General features: G+C 41.4%; 1 protein-coding gene across 4 annotated transcripts in view; it reads right to left on the bottom strand.

Moving 5' to 3' along the window:
- The window catches only part of LOC123766434 (serine-rich adhesin for platelets), a 30048-nt gene extending 9250 nt beyond the window's left edge, over positions 1-20798 (bottom strand). The window contains exons 1-3 of one of the 4 annotated variants that reach the window (XM_045755535.2): positions 20430-20798; positions 18000-18081; positions 6372-6516 (exon numbers count right to left, since the gene is read on the bottom strand). Coding sequence is in view for 3 of the 4 variants with exons in the window: in XM_045755534.2 (XP_045611490.2) it covers positions 18000-18017 (18 nt within the window). In the remaining variant the exon portion in view is untranslated. Of the gene's footprint in view, positions 1-6371; positions 6517-17999; positions 18082-20118; positions 20388-20429 lie in introns of those variants that run through there. The other 3 variants (XM_045755534.2, XM_069308202.1, XM_069308203.1) reach the window with 3 other exon arrangements.
- Between the last annotated feature and the right edge of the window lie 846 nt (positions 20799-21644).

Raw genomic sequence — 21644 nt, 5'->3', positions numbered from 1 at the left:
TTGTGTGTGTGCTATCACTCCATGGTCACATTTATCGAATGCCTTTGCAAAGTCCGTGTCTAACACATCTGCATTCTGTTTTTCTTCTAATGCCTCAGTGATTTTGTCGTAATGGTCAAGTAGCTGTGAGAGGCATGATCTTCCTGATCTAAATCCATGTTGGCTTGGGTTGTGGAGGTCATTGGTTTCCATAAAACTTGACCTGACTCCTGATCACTCTCTCAAATACTTTTATTATGTGGGACGTTAGTGCAACTGGTCTATAATTTTTTTTCCAATACTTTGTTCCCTTCCTTGTGTAGAGGGGGCTATGTCTGCTGCTGTAAGTGCATCTGGTATCTCCCCCGTGTCCAAGCTCTTCCTTCACACTATACTGAATGCCTGCTTTACTGGCACCTTGCATTTATCTATAAAAATTGAATTCCACGAGTCTGGTCCCAGGGCTGAGTGCATGAGCATGTTTTCAATTTTCCTTTCAAAATCTGCCATGCTCGTGTTGATATCAGTTATATTTACAGGGGTTTGGATATCATGCATAAAGAAGTTGTCTGGATCTTCCACTTTCATGCTGTTTATTTGGAGTGCTAAACATGTCCTCATTCTGCCTTTTTAAGATTTTACCGAATTCTTTGTCATCCTCCGTGTATGAACCTTCACTTGTACAAATAGGTCCAATATTGGCAGTGGTTTTTGCTTTTAATTTTGCACATGAAGAAATATTTTGTGTTTTTCTTGATTTTTAGAATTTCTTTCTGTTCTAGTTGCCTTTCTTCAATCTGATATGAATGCTTCACTCTCTGTTCGATTTCTTAAATTTCCCTGTTTAAATTATTCCTTCTTTGTATGGAGAGTCATGCTAGTTCTTCATTATTACTAATTCCTTTGACAAGAAGTGATTGGTTCAGTTAAGTTTTCCAATGCAACTTCTCATGGCCACTTTTCATGACAGCTGAGTGGACAGCGCTCGGGATTCGTAGTCCTAAGGGTCCGGGTTCAATCCCTGGCGGAGGCGGAAACAAATAGGCAGAGTTTCTTTCACCCTGATGCCCCTGTTCAACAAGCAGTAAATAGGTACCTGGGAGTTAGACAACTGCTACAGGCTGCTTCCTGGGAGAATAGGGTGTGGAATTAAAAAAAAAATCAATTGATTGACAGCTGAGAGGCGGGCCCAAAGAGCCAAAACTTAACCCTCGCAAGCACAACTAGGTAAGTACAACTAGGCGAGTACAAGCTGAGGCTATATCACAATATGTCATTATTGGAAAATGAGACATGTCAATTTTCTTTGCCAATATGTCCATTATGAATATCAGGGTGTGGGCTTATGGCTGTCAAATTAGGTGTTGTCCTCTCATTACTTTGTGGATTTTTTTCCTGATTTTTTTTTCTGCATTGGGCCTTCCTCTCTTGCAGTCTTCTTCTACAGATAAACTCAGTCCTTTCATTCTAATTCTTTTATTAATTTTTGTATTTCCATTCCATAAAATGTCGACCTTTTCTTTGAGGCAACATTATGTTAGCTCGGGTCAACTACAAGACAGGCCTCTCAGAAATTAAGTGTTGAAAGTAATGAAATGCCCTTTTATGGTGGGCCACCTAGTCATTTCCCATACCCACCCTGTTCCCTTCTTCCCATGGTAGTTGGGGAAGGATTTCTGTTTGGGCAATTCATAAATGAGACTGCTGGCTGGCAGGAACGTGTGACTTAGGCTGCCATCTCGGGACAGTCAGGCACATAAGAGTTAGTGTGTTTACATCGTGGCAGCAACTGTTTGTGTCGTTTTTGTCAGGATTACTTATTTCTTTTCAAGCATTTGCTTGTCTTGGAGCATATAAACTTTCTGGTTTGTTTTCCTCAGTTCTAAGATCTCTGATTCAAAGTTCCTCTTTCTTTGTATAGAGTGCCAGATTGTGGTCGTGGGGTCCCGATATCCTCAGACGAGTCTGAGACTGACTCAGACACCTAGTGTGATTCCCTAAGGCTTCACAACCACAGCTTATAACCTGAGAAGCTACCAAGTGGATGCCCTCCAAGAAAGTCCACTTAATGTAACTCAGAACACAATCCTGGCTAAGAATGCTAATCACCAAGTACTGCACCTATCATGGCCAAGCACAACACACACACTAGCCAGACTGTACACTCCTACACTGTTATAATATCTAGCTGCAGGTGAAGTGACCATAGTCCCTGACCAGAGTGGCAAACACTGAAAATGGAACCAAAGAAAAGTCAGAATAGGAAAGCTGTGACATAAAATCCACCCTAAACACTGTGGGAACTGTTTAAGGCAATCTACATCAATGACACCCTAATCAATGTTGAAGATGATAAGAGCACCATCAGCCAACCAACTCCCAGTAGATAAACCATGCAGACAAAGTTTATGTAGCTCAGGAGCAACATGCAAGCCTGGCAAAACATGTCCAGTCTAACATAAGATGCACATAGCCATGCAAACATAGTAACATTGATTCTGTTAAAAAGGGAGGCCACTATGACATCTCAAACTAACACCAGCCACATTGACACCTTAAAAGACCATAAGTGGAACGTCTGCTAGTTGACAAGGAAGCCAAAGTGCTTCAAATAGGCAAGGACAAGACTTCTTTCCAGAAGCCCAAGACAAATGAGAGCAAGTCTGTCCCGAAGCTGGAGCTGAAGCACCAAACTTTATCCAAAACACTTAATGAAGTGGTTGAAGAGACGCACCAATTTCCTGCAAAATTCCCCCCGACCTCTTAATCTGGAAAAGTGACAAGAGAGAACAGGAGAAAGATCACCAAAGAATGGTCAAGTGGACTCTTGATCCAGCATGTTCTGCAGTCAACACAGAAATCCCTCACTGCATCCCAGAGAATTGGAGCAGTAAATTTAAGCAGAGAATCTGAAGCAATTGTTACTGCCAACAGAGCAGGATGGGAACCCACAGGAGAAACCAGCTATGACTATAAATACTGAACCGAGCCAAACAAACCGAGAGCCTCCATCCGGTACATCCATGCTGTCCGAAATTACTTTTCTTGGACTTCCGTTTCCAATATTGCCAATGCAATATGGCCAACTACTCATATTGGTCATCAACAGCGTAAAGCAGCTTAGGTCAACAAACATTTAATTCAAGTGGATTTTATCACAATATGGGTCATTGGATAGCTCAACCTTTTAGGCAGGTAATTATCGTGCTCACTTTCACCAATATTTACAGGATGTATGGCTAGCACGAATACGGTTCCCTTTAATGGGGACAATAGATTTTACGAGGGAGACGGGGTCACTGATACAACAATGTGTATTAAATTAAAGTAACTAATTTATTACTCTTAGTCCTCCATACTGGGTTTGGGGATTTCTCTTTACTCTATGAAGCACCTTATACAAAGCTATAACAACCGTACTCGCACTGCAGATGCTGCCTCGTAAGGTTCCCTAATTTTAACACTGCAATTCTTGAGGTTATCTTGAGGTTATCTTGAGATGATTTTGGGGCTTTAGTGTCCCCGCGGCCCGGTCCTCGACCAGGCCTCCACCCCTAGGAAGCAGCCCGTGACAGCTGACTAACTCCCAGGTACCTATTTACTGCTAGGTAACAGGGGCATTCAGGGTGAAAGAAACTTTGCCCATTTGTTTCTGCCTCGTGCGGGAATCGAACCCGCGCCACAGAATTACGAGTCCTGCGCGCTATCCACCAGGCTACGAGGCCCCTGATTATATGACAAACTTCACTACACGGCTACCTATCACTGCTGCAATTCAAAGGATTTACAGGAGCTCCAATAGGATGCTTGGGATCCTAGTTCTGCAACTATGGATGTGTACATTTGGCAAAGAAATTATCACTCGCTCACATGTGACTTGTCTTTCATCAACACAACATTTTGTGTAACTTAGGAACCTGAATGTTTTAAATTAGAGAAAAGAGAAGATGCAAATAAAGTGAGGCTGATATACTGTAATCAAAAGAAGCACCCTTCCAAAAAACAATAGATAGAGGAGACCTACCACTCTAGTCTGAGTTCGAAAGAAACCCAGGAAGACAGGTACAAGTGTCTTCCTGGCTTTCTTTCGAACTCAGACTAGAGTGGTAGGTCTCCTCTATCTATTGCTTTTTGGAAGGGTGCTTCTTTTGATTACAATATATCAGCCTCACTTATCTGCCAGGACATGGCAGAGAAACTAAACTCTAAAGATTTCAGGTCCATCTCAAGTGTGGTCATGATCACACACACCCAGAACCAAAGTAAATCCTGCTGAGCCAACAAAGAAAGGTTTTACTTGTAAAATGTAACAAAGACCATTGTAACTTGCAAGATGGCAGTGAATCCAAACCCCAAACTGGAACATGGAAATTGCAACCCAGGAGAGTCAAGGAAAAGTAAATATTAAACTGAGAGGTAGGATAACACAGTCCTTTACCTGAAGAAACTTTTCAGACTGGAGACAAGAACCAAAGGTGAGTGAAACAGTAATCAAGGTTCCTCCCCCAGGCAAATTCAAAACTCCTGGACCTAACCCTTGAAACAGAGGAGGAAGGGCCAGGGATAGAGCCCAAATCCCACACAGAACCCAAAGTATGGAGGGATGGGAAAGAGAGAACCCACAATAGAAGACAATGCCCTCCACCACCTAAAAACACGCTCCTCCAGGAATCCAAAAGGAACAATGACAAATGGAAGAGGACGGAGAGATTTTATGAACTGCCATCTACTCCACAATGAGGGTAAAGTCTGAAGACATAACAGCCATAGTGAAAATTTCATGGGTAAGAGGAGTTACTTCTCTTTTTCACAGGTAAGAGCTAACTTCCATGATCTGAAGGAGCATGGAGACTAGAATAAGTGGGGGAAGGCCAGAAGGCCAAATGATTGGAAGGTGAATAGACTGAGCAGGTGTAAATGGCATAACAGGATGATTCACAGGTCTAGAATGCATTAATTAAAGTTTAAATTCCTTCTCTGCATCAACAGCAGTTAGAGAGCATGACAGTCTGAAGCAGGAAGCACAGGCTGTAAACAGGCTGCTGTCCTAGTGGTAAGTAGCTAACACAGAGCTCCAGCGATGACAAACATCATACAGCATAGGGTGAAAGAAACCTCACAGAAAAATGTAAAATGACTCTTCAGGCTGTTGAAGACCAGGCAGGCATGCCAATGGCAAGAGAATAATTGGCTGTAAGAGCTCGAACTATGTCAATTTCTGGTCGAGATACCAAGTGACCTGGGAGTGACCCATGAAAGTTCAAGTAAGGGTTATATCTTGAGGTTATCTTGAGATGATTTCGAGGCTTTAGTGTCCCCGCGGCCCGGTCCTCGACCAGGCCTCCACCCCCAGGAAGCAGCCCGTGACAGCTGACTAACACCCAGGTACCTATTTTACTGCTAGGTAACAGGGGCATAGGGTGAAAGAAACTCTGCCCATTGTTTCTCGCCGGCGCCTGGGATCAAACCCAGGACCACAGGATCACAAGACCAGTGTGCTGTCCGCTCGGTCGACCGACTCCCCAAGGGTAAGGGTTGCTTACCTGTTGCCAATTATTTGTTTTGTTTTCAAATTATTTGGTTCTTTTCTATTTGAGTGTTGCTTTGTCTGATCCTTGAACATTCTGTTTGGTTTACTTAGGCTGTATGGTGATCTATGATTCTTATGCTCCCCTCGCCTATCCGAGGAAGCCAGATTTTAATTCCATGTTGCCGATTAGCCAACGAAAGTTTTCATGGGCCTCATTGACATGGGTGGCCCTTCTGTTTCAGTGCCTTTAGCTAAGGGGAGCTACTGAGGGAGCTATCACACACACAAAAACAAAAAAGTAAATGTCAACAAGACATTTACTTTTTAATGCAAGAACAAGTCTCTTGCATTTGGAAAAAAAAAAAAGCTGAAAGTAATTTCAATAAGTTTAGACTAATAGGCACATTTAATAATGATGGAACTGGAAAATCAGGTTGAAGAAATTTACATGAAGGATACCCAATTCAAACACTTGTGCACAGATATGAACTTCTACATCTTCCTCAACACAGAGTAAAAATTAAAAATAATAATTTGTACATTTGGTATTAAATAGATGAAATTAATAATGAAGATGTGAAGGCTGTGTTACACATAACCATTATTGAAGACTGGAGGAAAAGTATTAAAATACTTTAATACGGACACATGGTATACATGCTGAAGGTGAAAATTGTCATGAGAATATAGTACAAACTGTACATAGTTAAAAGACCATTTAAAAAGTGGGCAGATGTGATGAATGAGATATTAAAAAGATAGTGGCATTAATGATGATATTGCCAAAATAATGAGTGCAGATCATGAGCAACTGAGGTGTTTTCAGTGAAAGACTCGGAGCAAACGGAGGTGTTGACCTCACCTGACAAATCAACTTAGTGAGCGCAGTAAATAAGGACGAAGCGCTCTAGCAGAATGGAAGAAGCTGATCACTCCAATTCACAGAATGTAAATTGAAGAAACACATGAGCAAGATGAGGAGCTGCTGTGTTTGATCCACCTTAAGTCTATGGGAAAGGAGGAATATGTAAGATAGACAAGACAGTTCTTTCAGAATAAGATATTATCTCTCTTGGGTAAATTTTTTTAGCACCAAGAGAAGGCAATATTTGTTATATGGCCCAGGTGGGCTTTCTGTGTGTAAAACTGCAAATATAATTCAAACAAAATATATATGCCATAAATCAAGGCTTCATGTAGCATACATTTAGTAATTCTTTAACACAAGGATAATTATTGTAGAATAAAACAAAACTAATGCATCAAAAACATACTGTAAACCTATGTGTATATGAAACCAATCAGTGATTTTAACACAAAATAGTGTTCAATGGTATCTCCTCCTGGTATCAATGGTATTTTCTCCTCCCAATCATTTCACACTACATTATTAGGTTAGAGTAGGTAAAGTTCAAACTTGGTTAGATTTGCTAGACCAATTGCATTATGCAATTCTATTCCCACCAGTAAGCAGAGCTTGGTGGCTAGTGGAGCTGCATAAAATTAAATGTTGAATGTAATGAAATGTATTTTTCTCTTAAGGTCCTAGTGGCTCCCTGAATAACTTTGGAGCCACCAAGCCTTAGCCTAACACACCAGGCTTCTGAGAGCCATTCATCACCAATAGGGAGCTACAACCAGAAACTGTATCACTTTGCAGGGCACAAGGTGAGGAGAGCAGGGGATCAGAGATTAACCACAAACTGGGAAGAAGCCATAAATCATATCGTGCATATGCACGACAAAACAAGCAACTACTTGAAGGAAATTTGGTACCCCTAGGTAAACAAGGCAACAGATCATTACGATAGTGTAAATGCCCTAATTCAGATGCACCCGACTGCTATCAGATGGTAGCTCACCGGAGGTCTCAGCACTCTGCCCCATCACTGGAGGTCTTTCAGGTTCTCCATACAGTAGTTCAGTCTCCTTAAAAGTTGTTTGTTGCCGATCTAGATATGCACAAATGTCGGCTGCTTAATTGGCTTGCTTTGTTGCTTTGTTCATGGCTGACATTTCTGCTAGGGGCTTCTGGTAAGTCTTTTTGATGATGACCTTTCATTTCTTGTTCGTTCTAATTCAGTCTCGCCACACTTATGTTTGTCTCAGCGTTTGGTGTTCAGCTACAATACTTTGTTCTTTACCCTACAGCAAGTATTCAAGTATTCATTTGCTTTGTTTACCTAGGAGTACCAAATTTTGTGCAAGTATTTGCTTGTTTTGTTGTGCCTATGCTATTTGGTGGTCTCTCCCCTGTTTTGTGATGGATCTATGATTCCTTGCCCTGCTCACCTTGTGAGCAGGGCAAGGAATGTTGATGGGGTTGTTGATGGGGTTGTTGATAGGCAAGGTTGATGGGGTTCTGAGAGTTCTACTCCCCAGCCCGAAGCCAAGCTTGACTTTTGAGAGTTTGGTCCACCAGGCTGTTGCTTGCAGCGGCCCGCAAGCCCACATATCCACCACAGCCCTGTTGGTCCGGCATTCCTTGGAGAAAATTATCTAGTTTTCTCTTGAAGATGTTCACGGTTGTTTTGGCAATATTCCTTATGCTCGCTGGGAGGGTGTTGAACCGCGGACCTCTTATATTTGTACAGTGTTCTCTGATTGTGCCTATGGCACCCCTGCTCCTCACTGGCTCTATTCTGCATTTTCTTCCATATTGCTCATTCCAGTATGTTTGGGAACCGGTGGCTGAGCGGACAGAACACTGGACGCGTGATCCTGTGGTCCCGGGTTCGATCACAGGCGCCGACGAGAAACAATGGGCAGAGTTTCTTTTACCCTGATGCTCCTGTTGCCTAGCAGTAAATAGGTACCTGGGAGTTAGTCAGCTGTGCCGGGCTGCTTCCTGGGGGTGGAGGCCTGGTCGAGGACTGGGCCGCGGGGACACGGGCCAAAATCATCTGAAGATAACCTCAAGATATGTTGTTATTTTACTGTGTAGATTTGGTACTTGGCCCTCCAGTATCTTCCAAGTCTATATTATTTGATATCTCTCTCGTCTTCTTCCTTGTGAGTACATTTGGAGAGCTTTGAGATGAATCCAATAATTTAGGTGCTTTATTGCTTCTATGTATGCCGTATATGTTCTCTGAATTCCCTCTATTTCAGCAATCTCTCCTGCTCTGAAGGGGAAAGTGAGTATTGAGCAGTACTCAAGATGTGACAGTACAAGTGATTTGTATAGTACAACCTATAATTGTGATGGGATCCCTGGATTTGAAAGTTCTCGTAATTCATCCGATCATTTTTCTGGCTAACGCAATATTTACTTGGTTAAGCTCCCCAAACGTTAGGTCATTAGACATCATTACTTCCAAATCCTTTTCATGCTGCTTTCCCACTATGGGCACATTTGATTGTTTTGTACCCTGTATTATGTTTAAGGTCCTCCTTTTTACCGTACCTGAGTAGCTGGAATTTATCACTGTTAAACTTCATGTTATTTTCTGATGCCCAGTCAAAAACTTTATTAATAATATCTGCTTGAAGTATTTCAATGTCTTTAGCCGAGGTCATTTTCATACTGATATTTGTGTCATCTGCAAAGGATGATACGAAGCTGTGATTTGTATTTTTGTCTATATCTGATATGAGAATAAGGAAAAGCAGTGTTGCAAGGACTGTACCTTGAGGTACAGAGCTTTTAACTGCGCTTGGACTCGATTTTATATGATTGACTGTTACTGTGTCCTATTTGACAGAAAACTGAGTATCCAGCGTCCTACTTTATCGGTTATTCCCATTGACCTCATTTTGTGTGCTATCACTTCATGGTCACATTTATCGAAAGCCTTTGCGAAATCTGTGTATATCACATCAGCATTCTGTTTTTCTTCTAATGCCTCAGTGACTTTGTCGTAGTGATCAAGTAACTGTGAGAGGCACGATCTTCCCGCTCGAAATCAATGTTGGCCTGGGTTGTGAAGGCCATTGGTCTCCATGAAATTGGTGACCTGACTCCTAATCACTCTCTCAAATACTTTTATTATGTGGGACGTTACTGCAACTGGTCTATAATTCTTTGCCAATGCTTTGCTCCCTCCCTTGTGTAGAGGGGCTATGTCTGCTACTTTAAGTGCATCTGGTATCTCCCACGTGTCCAAGCTCTTCCTCCACAATATACCGAGTGCCTGTGCTACTGGCCCCTTGTATTTCTTTATAAAAATTGAATTCCATGAATTTGGACCCGAAGCTGAGTGCATGAGCATGTTTTCAATTTCTCTTTCAAAATCTAGTACGCTCGTGTTGATATCAGTTATACTGTATTTACAGGGGTTTGGATATCACGCATAAAGAAATTGTCTGAATCTTCCACTTTCATGTTGTTTATCAGAGTGCTAAACATGTCCTCATACTTCTTTTTTAGGATTTCACTAATTTCTTTGTCATCCTACGTGTATGACCCTTCACTCGTACGGATAGGTCCAATACTGACAGTGGTTTTTGCTTTTTCGCATATGTGAAGAAGTATTTTGGATTTTTCTTTAATTCCTGAATTGCTTTCTGTTCTAACTGCCTTTCTTCAGTTTGATATGAGTGTTTCAATTTCCGCTCGATTTCTTTAATCTCCCTATTTAAATTATTCCTTCTTTGACAGGAAAGTCATGTCTGCTTAAGCATTTCCGTTATTTTTTTCCTTCTTTTATAGTGTCGTCTGCGTTCTCTTTCTACGTTGGGCCTTTTTCTGGCTTTCCTCAAAGGAACATGTTTCAGACAGATTTGATATGCTTCCGAAGTCAGTTTTTCAATTCCTTCTGTAGGACTTGTATTACAGTACTTAGAACAGTTTCCCATGGAATGTTTGTAAGTTCCCTGTTTATTTTCTGCCAGTCTATCCTTTTATTATTAAAATTGAATTTACTGAATAACCCCTCTCGCTTGGTCAACGTTTTAGGTCTATTCTGAGTATTGATGGTAGTTTGCACTTCAATGAGCTTGTGATCTGAGTATGTGGTATCTGATATCGTAATGTCCCTGATTATGTCTTCATTTTTTGTAAAGACCAGATCTATAATATTTTCATTTCTCGTTGGCACTGATATCTGCTGGTCGAGTGAAAATTTGTCACAGAATCTCAGTAGTTCTCTAATCTGTAGTTGGTTAGGTCCCGATAAATTTCATGGTATAATATTATTGTTTGCTATTCTCCATCTTAGACTAGGCAAGTTGAAGTCACCTAGAAAGATAATATCAGGTATCCGGTTCTCCAAATTACCAAGGCTGTTCTGTATTTTGTTTATCTGTTAGGTGAATTCCTCGGCCGTTGCATCTGGCGGTTTGTATATTAGAATAATAGCTAAGTTTATTTTCTCTATTTTTGCTCCCAATACCTCTACCACCTCATTTGTAATGTTAAGGAGCTCCGAGCATTCAAGGTCTTCCCTAATATACAGACCCAATCCTCCATGTGGCCTAATTACCCTATCACACCTGTATAGATTATATCCTGGAATCCAGATCTCACAACCACTTGGGCTGGACGGTAGAACGACAGTCTCGCCTCATGCAGGTAGGCGTTCAATCCCCGACCATCCAAGTGGTTGGGCACCCTTCCTTCCCCTGTCCCATCCTAAATCCTTATCCTGATCCCTTCCTAGTGCTATATAGTCGTAATGGCTTGGTGCTTTCCCCTGATATTTCCCTTCCCTTGTCCCTGGTATGTTAGGTTAAAGGTCTGTGGTATCAGAGTTAAGGTCGGTTAGCCCCGAGGGGTCCCACTCAGAAAATATCACGAGTGGTTTTCACCATACCTAAATGTTTTTACACAGTTGTTGTTAACCTGTATCCAACAAGAGCAAGACCCCATAAATCTGTATTCACATGGTGTGTGTATTCCTACTCAATCAAAATAAGCAGCCTACAGCTCATTAGTGGTAAATACTTTCAAGCTCAAAACCATTTATATTTATTTAGACGAGTCATCAAACCTTTATCATTTGAATGTCACAATTGAAGTTCTATTAGACTAATGATAATGTTTAACTCAATCTTTAAGAGATAATGCTTGTTCAATTATTAAAAGTTAAATAAGAGTCATAATATAGACATGACATACAAGAACACGTATCTTAACCATCACCTGGCAGTGCGCTTCAGTTTATTGTTCCTTTGCTTTGCCACATTACTTTTCCGTGAATCTCTCGGAAGATTCTAAAATTTTCCTATTAAATTACAAACTTTACAATTACATTTCAAAATGACCCCTATACTCTAACCAACCACTAAACTGTTCAGTCATATAACTAACTTTTCTTAAGGTTATCTTGAGGTTATCTTGAGATGATTTCGGGGCTTTTTAGTGTCCCCGCGGCCTGGTCCTCGACCAGACCTCCACCCCCAGGAAGCAGCCCGTGACAACTGACTAACACCCAGGTACCTATTTTACTGCTAGGTAACAGGGGCATAGGGTGAAAGAAACTCTGCCCATTGTTTCTTGCCGGCGCCTGGGATCGAACCCAGGACCACAGGATCACAGGTCCAGCGTGCTGTCCGCTCGGCCGACCGGCTCCAACACAAAATTTGTTTGTCATCGTGATTATTTTTAGTTCTTGATTAAACGTGGCTTCACACTTATTTATATAATTACTCATTCCTTTTCATTTTGTGTTTGACAATCATGGCATGTAGATGAGCCAAGCATCATTAATTTTTTTACACGCCTCAACTAACGTACACTTTACCAGTTATGGTCTAAAACTGAATCAACTTTAATCTCCACAAAATTGATTATGACTGACCAATTATTAAATTGTTTTGTTTGCATTATACTCTAGCAAAATAGTTAACAATTCTGTGGCATTAATATTCCCAACATTCTGAATACTACAACAAACAATACTTAAATAATTAGAGTATTATAACTTGTCTGTCACACTAACTATATTCACGCTGTCTTATTATAGCAATTTGTCTAAATATTTAAATCAACAAATATTACTTCCTTATTCATTTGGAACACATATGCAGTTGGTCATATTATATTTTCATGTGTTATTGCCTGTCAATGCATATTTCTCTCCCATTCAATCAAATGACAAAATCTAATGAGAATATAAGTAGGAGCCGTAATGAGGATTCAAACTCTGGGTACACCCAAGCGAACTCCTTAGACAGCTACTTTACCTGGAGGTGTTTTCAGGGCTTAGCTTCTCTGCGGCCCAGTCGTCGACCAGGCCTCCTCGTTGCAGGACTGGTCAACCAGGCTGTTGGACGCAACTGCTTGCAGCCTGGCATATGAATCACAGCCTGGTTGATCAGGTATCCTTTGGAGGTGCTTATCCAGTTCTCTCTTGAACACTGTGAGGGGTCGGCCAGTTATGTCCCTTACATATAGTGGAAGCGTGTTGAATAGTATCGGGTCTCTGATGTTGATAGAATTCTTTCTCAGAATATCTATTGCACCTCTGCTCTTCAACGGGGGTATTCTTCACATCCTACCATGCCTTCTAATCTCATGTGATAATATTTCTGTGTGCAGATTTGGGACCAGCCCCTCTACTATTTTCCATGTGTAAATTATTATATATATTTCCCGCCTGTGCTCAAGAGAATACAGATTTAGGCCTTTTAGTCAGTCCCAATAGTTTAGGTTTTTTACTGAGTGAATTCTAGCAGTAAAAGATCTCTGCACGCTCTCCAGGTCAGCAATTTCTCCAGCTTTGAAAGGGGCTGTCATTGTGCAGCAGTACTCCACTCTAGACAGCACTAGCGTATTGAAGAGTATCATCATTGGTATTGCATCTTTAGTGTGAAAGATTCTTGTTATCCAACCTCTCATTTTTCAACTAAGGTAGCAGTTGTGACAGCTATCTTATTGTGTTCTTTAAAGGTAAGGTCTTCCGAAATGAGTGCACTCAAATCCTTTACAATGCTTTTTCGTTCTATGTTATGATTTGACTGTATTTTGTACGTGGTTTCTGTTTTTATATTTTCATTTTTTCCATAGCGCATGAGCTGGAACTTATCTTCGTTAAACACCATATTATCTTCTGTACCCCACAGAAAGACCTGATTTACATCTGATTGGAAGTTTACAGTATCCTCTATGTTGTAGAGGCCCCAACATGGTAACAGGATTGCAACCTGAGATTCTACTGAATCCACGAGGATTCCTGAGGTTTCCACTGAGGTCGCGCCAGGGTTTCACACAATCCCCCCATGCATTCTGGCTCTGTTATTCAATAATTATACCTCTGATGCTTCCTCTTTCAAATGCAAAGAGAACTCGCATTAACCTGATGTATCAATCATAAAATCAGTAGGAGAATTTGATTTCCCTGTGCATCTTCCCTGTGCAGGAAGATGCATCAGATGCATCTTCCTACATCTGAAAGAGGAAGCATCAGAGGTATAATTCTTGGACGACAGAGCCAAGAGGGAGGGTGGGTGCTTGGGGAGGGAACCCTGTCTTGGTCTCAGTGGAATCCTCAGGAATCCTCATGGATTCAGTAGAATCTCAGGTTGCAATCCTTTTACCATGTCATGGCCTAGTTGTCTAAAGCATTTGCTTGGGAATACCCAGAGCATAGGTTCAAATCCTCACCACAGCCCCTATTGATTTTCTCATTGATACATGACGTTAATGTAATTTCTGTGCAAAAAATCTACAGTAATAATAAAGAAAAGTGTGGTAAGAACTACAGTATATGTACAGTAAATCGTTGAATCAAGAATGTTATGGAAAAGGGCAGCAATAAGAAAGTGTGAGTTGTACGATTATGTATAGTATGGTGGTAAGGTTATCTCATTGGAATGGATGACAGAGCAGTGATGGATACGAGTAAGTGTGAGGGCGAGAACTTGAAACAAAGCCCCAGCTGAGGGGCCAACGTGAATCTAAGACCTCTTCAGCACCAATAGATGGTTATGGAACTGCAGAAGTGTAGATTGTGGATGAGAAAGGTGAGATCATTCTGGTACTGTATATCAGACCAATCCCAACAAAGTTATGACCAGAGAAGGTACCAATTTTTAACTTTCATCAGTTGTCCAGGTAGTTAAAGCAAACAAAGTGAGAAAGAACCAGATCCCTAGCTAGCAGACAAGTCGAATGACTGGGAACTCACATCAGCCAGTCATTGGGGTAGACCAGAATTTTAACCACAAGAAGACAATGATGTTGGAGACCCACTCAAGTGAGCTTGGTGAAGATCTTGGGCACTAGGTTTGGACACCCCCACGCATGTTGGACAAGGAATGAGAATTGAGGGCAGGTCTAAAATGAAGTGAGCAGATGTATCTCACTTGAGAACAGGAAAGATCACATCAATGATGCTCTTGTTGAAAGTCCTGTATGACAATATCAAGAAGCGCATGTGGCCGAGCAAATCTCCACAATACGGTATTTGAGGTAAAGTTCTGGAATGCAAAGTAATAATCCCAGATTCTCAGACATCTTGAGAAGTATGTCAAGAAAAGCTCAGAAAATCCCCCCCCCCCACTACACTGCCACTGGTGGCTTGCCATGAGAGGGCTGTTGGAAAACATCTCATCAACCATTAGACCTGGGTCAATGCCAATTACACTGAATAATCAGAGATGCAGAATAAAAAGCTAGAACCACATTACCAGTGAGACTTGTGAACCAGAACCCTTACCATCACTAGAAGTCCAAAAATAATGAAACTAGGAATGGGTGTAAGATGAAACAGGTCTCGCATCTTATCTTGAGGCTATCTTGAGATGATTTCGGGCCTTAGCATTCCCGCGGCCCGGTCCTCGACCAGGCCTCCGTTTTGTTGCACACCCCCAGGAAGCAGCCCTTGGCAGATGTCTAACTTCCAGGTACCTATTTACTGCTAGGTGAACAGGAGCATCAGGGTGAAAGAAAATGTTCATTTGTTTCTGCCTCCACCGGGGATCGAACCCGGAACCTCAGGACTACGAATCCCAAGCAATGTCCACTCAGCTGTCAGGGCCCCACACGCAGAAGCATCTGGTTGGATTTGAATGAAGGGAAGGCCCAGCTGCTGCCAAAATCTGAGTAATATCCCTCTTTGGAAAATAAAGGGATGAAATGGAAGCAACGAACAGAAAGAAAAGCAACCTAGTGGACTTCTGGAGATGGCATAACATGGCTAAAGAATGTCTGTCCCTGTATTTCAAAAAACAGTTTGAGAAACAGCATTCGGGGCAAACAACTTTAGAACAGTATCCACAACAGCCATGGTCAACAACAATGCAGAAGATGATGAACCCTCAGATTTAGAACGAAGTTTGGTGCATAACAACCCCCAAAATGATCTGGAATGAACATGATCCGTTAACCTCTGTCTAGCAGATTTGAGCTTCAGCAACTTGGGCACCTAGCAGATTTGAGCTTCAGCAACTTCGGCACCTGAATATGCCTGGTCCCAGCATTGTAGGAAAGAGCCAAAAAGAAAATTACCAAAGATATGGAAAACCTTTTTCATTTGTGGACCTGACAGGACAAAACCAGGACCTCATACTCCAACAAGGAAACAGAAGAGGATGCCAACTTGAAAAAGTTGGTATCCAGTTCAAAAATAAAGTCACAGGAAGTGTAGCAAAAACCTGCCAAACAGACTGAGGAGGAATCCACTTCATACTAGGAGGGATAAGAGAAATCCTTTATTCAGAGGTCTAACCCCCCTAAGACCAAGGAACCAAACTTCAAAAAGGATCAAACAGCAACCACAGACCTTCATGTAACCCTAACCCCAAAACCCTTCCACAAGTCGCCCAGTACCAACAATCGTGATTTTTATCTATCCGTTGTTTCTATAATCTCTTTTATGACCATTATGAGACCCTCTTGTTTGTCATGTATTTCCTCCTTTGCCCACGTGTTGCTTGCTGGTGGGCTGTAGGCATTTACGATTACACATCAGTTTATCATCCTGACTCCAAACTTGTGGTGCCATTATGTCAACTTCTTGTGGGTTGTTGATTATTAACTTTCTTCCCTTCAGATGTTCTTTCCCCAGCACAGCCACACCTCCACCTTTCTTGATTTTTCTGTTAAGAAAACTTCACAAAAACTTAACTTCATTTAAAATACTTTCTTCAAATTTTGTCACTGTTAGTGTGATAATATCTGGTACTTTAAGCTGAATTATATCGTTTAGCTCCAGTATTTTTTTTATCTCGCTTCATCTATGATGGTATATACAATTTTCAGGAACATGTTCCCTCTCCCTTTGTCTTGTACTCCACCTTCCTCTAATGACTGTTGCTATGCTTTTATGTACCATTTCACGGGTTTTCCAATCCCTATCACTTTATAGAAAAATAATTTTTCGTCTTAATTTCTATTCCCATTTAGACATTTCGCTTCATCAAGGTTTAATTTTAGCTTTTTTCTGTCTTCTTTTGAGAGGTCTTGTGTTAATGACCAACATTTTCTATCCTCATCACTCTGCAGTTTCCTGGCATCCCTAAGCACTTCCGTCATTTGTTTCACTCCAATAAATGTCACCCTTAAGGGGTGAGTCTCGTCTTTCTCATATTTTCCTATCCTTCTAAACATCACACGTTTTCCTATAATGTGAGGCCTTCTAAACCTACTATTTTCTCAATAATCTCAATGATTATTTTCTCAACTCTTCTGCTGCTCAGCCCACCCTAGATGTTATCTTCTTTTCCAAGCACCCAAAAATGGTTATGGACTTACTGTACTTCTATCTACAGTGTTTTCAACTAATTTGCTACTTGTGACAAGCTCCTTCCTAATTGCTTGCCTAATATCTGATTTTTTCTACTCATTCTTATTCTTGACATCCAAGCATACTGTACTTCTTTAATTGTTTCTTTTTCTTTTACAACTTGTGCATATATTTCTTTCATTTCCTCTTTATACTTCAGCAATCCCTGAGTAACTTCCCCTACTTGACCTGTCCATGAAGTGTCCCTAAGGGTGCCCACACCTAACTCCATATTTGAGTGTGTATTTACGTATATTTAATAATCGACAGAGCGACAACAGAAGACTAAACATCAGGGAGGCACTATGCATCTAACAAACCAGCACTAAATTACACTCTGCCGACTTCAAGAGCACAACGGGACATATACCGCCCCAGCCATCATGTAAACATAGGAGACTGGCAAGAAGCGATAGACTTATTGGCCCATAAGTGAGGTGCTTCACCATCACCTCATCCCCAGCTATATATATGGTAGCAATAAACTTTGCAACCATTTAAACTTTGCCTTTGATAATGTTAATAGAGTTAACGAAATGCATCTCTTTAGCGTTAGGCCAAATCCAATTTAAAAAATTTATTTTGGATAGTTAATTTTTCAACTGCCTTCTCAAGTGAAGAAAAAACATAAGAATAATAGAGATGATTCATGCTAGATTCATTAATCTTTGTCACATTCAATAATATTATATACAGTACTGCATATTTATATATCTTCAACCAACTTTTCCTATATACTTTTCCATCTTTACATGGCTTAGGATTTATTCAGCACCATATGATAATATGAAGCACAAGAGGTTACAATGATCATGAAAACTTACATTCAGATTGTCCATCATGTCAGAATCTTCTCAATACCGATGTCTTTGATCACTTCTCACAAAGTACTTATTCTGAAGTGCTCTGAAATGTAAACATCATATTAGATACTGAGAATAAGTTAGAGTGCCATGATTTAAACAAATAACCCAACACACAAAAATAAATGAAAATGGCGACATTTTGGTCTATCGTGAACCCAAAATCAAGTCACAACTGACTTCATAAGAGTCCAAGGCAGATCAAAATGTTGTCATCTTCTTCCTGTTACTTAATTTTATGTAAGGGTTGGATTATTTGTTACCTTATTAGTTACTAGCCTAGTCAATATTACTGTACACTGTAAGTAGCTCATCCAGTCTATACAAGAATGGCACTAAGATTATTAAATAGTTTAATAAGACATGCATAATTTGATGCTGCAACATTACAAGATCCTGCTATCCTGACCAAGTCTCTGAATAGTAATTAGCTATAATAAAAAATCCTAAAACTTTGAATTGAAAGGTTCATTGTTTCCCAACTAAAAAGAAAATCCTCCATTAACTAAAGCAGCATTTGAACTACTACTACACTGTGAATGCAAGATCACATCAATAAAAGTCATCAGGTAGGCAAAACTATCAGGAGGCAGGAGGCCTGGTCGACGACCGGGCCGCGGGGACGCTAAGCCCCAGAAGCACCTCAAGGTATCTACAAATTATTTTTCTTTCAGCATCCACTCTTGTATGCTGGTTAGAGGACCTAAATGGGAAGTACAGTACTGTATAGTCATATCATGGACAAGGGTAATTTTATCAACAAATTCTAATTTCAAAAAACAGTATATACAGTACACCTTTTATGCAAGACCATTACATCAGGCACCATACACAATATTGGGTTAGGTAGCCAAAGGTTTTCAAAATCTGTATGCAAACCATATCATGTAGAGTATTCCCTTAATAAGAATTCCTGCTGATGTAGAGAATAAATCACAATGACATGGTTGAAGAAAATAATCAATCCCACACACACACACAAAAAAGTGTTGACATTCCAGTCCATCCTGGAAGTCATGACGATATGGGTTCAGAAAGCATCAAAATGTCATCAGTTTGTTTTAATTTCATGCGCAGGTTAGGTTATTTAATAATTATATTAACGTAGGAAATGAACACCATACTTGTCATCAAGTGAACAGAATTTGTATTTAATAATAAATAGAATTAATGTTACAGTCAAATTTAACATACACGCTAAATATTAACATGCTAAAAGGTTTATGTGAAAAAGTACAATGAATTCATGATGATTGCATCATTCATGAAAGTTCTTCAAAAAGCTGTGCAGTGACATTGCTGTAGAGAAGCAAGAACACCTGTAAGCTTTGTTCACCTACACTTGCCCCTTCCCCTCTGCCAGCCATGTACAACCAATTCTGGTAACAGTAGCCCTGGTAATAATAGCAGGCCTCTATTGTCAACAACAGCCCCGTGGTGTCAGCAACAGCCCTGTGGCATCAATAGCTGCCCTGTGTGTCAACAACAGCCAAGGGGATAACAGCAGCCCTGGTGATAACAGCCAAGGGGATAACAGCAGCCCTGGTGATAACAGCAGCCCTGGTGATAACAGCAGCCCTGGTGATAACAGCCAAGGGGATAACAGCAGCCCTGGTGATAACAACAGCCCTAGTGATAACAGCCAAGGGGATAACAACAGCCCTAGTGATAACAGCCAAGGGGATAACAACAGCCCTGGTGATAACAGCCAAGGGGATAACAACAGCCCTGTGACATCAACAGCTGCCCTGTGGCATCAATCGCTGCCCGATGGTGACAAAAGCAGCCCTGGTGACAACTCTCTCCATCATTTTCCCCCAGTCTACCTCTCTCACACTTCTCGCCCCTCTACACCCTGTCTCCCTCCCCCCCCCTTCTCCTGGTGACAACAGTAGCCCTGGGGGGGGGGGGGTGCCTCAGGCTTTGTATTGTAAGCTAACATCAAATCTTGAGGATGCTTTAATAACGTCTGGAAATGCGTCAATATGAAGAGCACCATGGAGTGGAAGGCACCTTGAGGGCCACCCAGCAGCGCCCGGGACAGTGCCAAGTGTTGTGTGGTGAAAGTTGGTGAGTTTACCAGGAGGAGGAGGAGGGGGGGGGAGAGAATTAGTTTACAGCCTGAGTATCTTTCATGAGCGGCCTCAATGACCCGCCTTGCTGTCACTTGGGCACTGACATGCACACGTGTGGCGTGTGTGGTGGAGGTGTAGCACGGGTGTGTGTGTGAGGGAGGGTGGCAGGGGTGGTGGGGAGGGGTGAGGAAGGTAAACACCACGCCATGCTGGGTCGAGGTGTCCCGCCGCCGCCACCACCACACACACCGCCATACCCCGCCACTGCCACACTCCTCACACAACCCGCCCCACACGCCACTCACACCCTCCTTACCTATCTACTCTCCTCCTCTCCCATTTAAAGCTTGTCCGCGGTCCGCTGCGCCGAGATCACCCGCTAGTAACGTGTATTAGCCATTAAAACTCGAAAATTAGTACGAGCAATTCCGCTGGTTTGTTTGGGCGCGCTATGTTCCCACCACTGGCGGTCCGAGACTCTAATTCCATCGAGTTACTGTTTTTCTTTTTGTTTCTATTATAACACAGCACACGACTGGCACAGTTTTTTTACGTATGAGTAAAGCAACTATGCAAATGACTTTGACGAGCTTCTACAATATCAACAGAATGAGCAGCGTGGTTTGAATATGGATAACAACAGATGATGAGACGATCTGCGTCTCGGACAGCTTCAAGGCCATCGATCCGGCAGCTGCGCCCTGTGCAGTGTTGCCAGACGCCGCGACCTCACCGTCTTACGCCACACTCATCACACTCATGTCAACACTCACTCACTCATACAAACATTATGTTTCGTGTGTCTATACGTCACACGAAACTCATAGCATTGTACATTTTTAAATTTGATCAATATAGCAGTCTGATTCGTAGTACTTCCAGACAGGTAGCATCACTCGGCTCGTCGATCGATTCTTCTCAAATTGTATCAGCTGCGTACGTTGTCATTTAACGAAAAAGGTCACTCAAATCTATATAAACGAAAAGGCCTATAAACTAACTCAAATTAACTACTCAAATTCCCGATTGTGTGAAACTATAACAAAGTTATAGTTCAAACTGGATGTTTTTTATTTTTGCGCGCACATACCTGCCACAGGAAAAATCTGAATTTTACAGTCAAATTAGTAAGCACATTGTGGGAAGCAAATTGTATTTATATCGGATACTGATATTTCTATGAACATTACTGAGTGACGTCCACAGGTATCTCAAATTAGACAGCTGTATATATCTTGCTCTTGGCCTAAAGCTGACAACATCTGATGTGCAACGTGATGTAATCATCCATTGCAGGTGTTAGCTGTGTTAATTACGCAGTTTACCTAAACATTGCAGGTGCTAGCTGTGTTAATTACGCAGTTTACCTAAACATTGCAGGTGCTAGCTGTGTTAATTACGCAGTTTACCTAAACATTGCAGGTGCTAGCTGTGTTAATTACGCAGTTTACCTAAACATTGCAGGTGCTAGCTGTGTTAATTACGCAGTTTACCTAAACATTGCAGGTGCTAGCTGTGTTAATTACGCAGT

The sequence above is a fragment of the Procambarus clarkii genome, chromosome 62, assembly GCF_040958095.1.
Source record: "Procambarus clarkii isolate CNS0578487 chromosome 62, FALCON_Pclarkii_2.0, whole genome shotgun sequence".
Lineage (NCBI taxonomy): Eukaryota > Metazoa > Arthropoda > Malacostraca > Decapoda > Cambaridae > Procambarus > Procambarus clarkii.
Note: the sequence above shows the minus strand (reverse complement) of the source record. Positions and strands in the feature narration are given on the sequence as shown.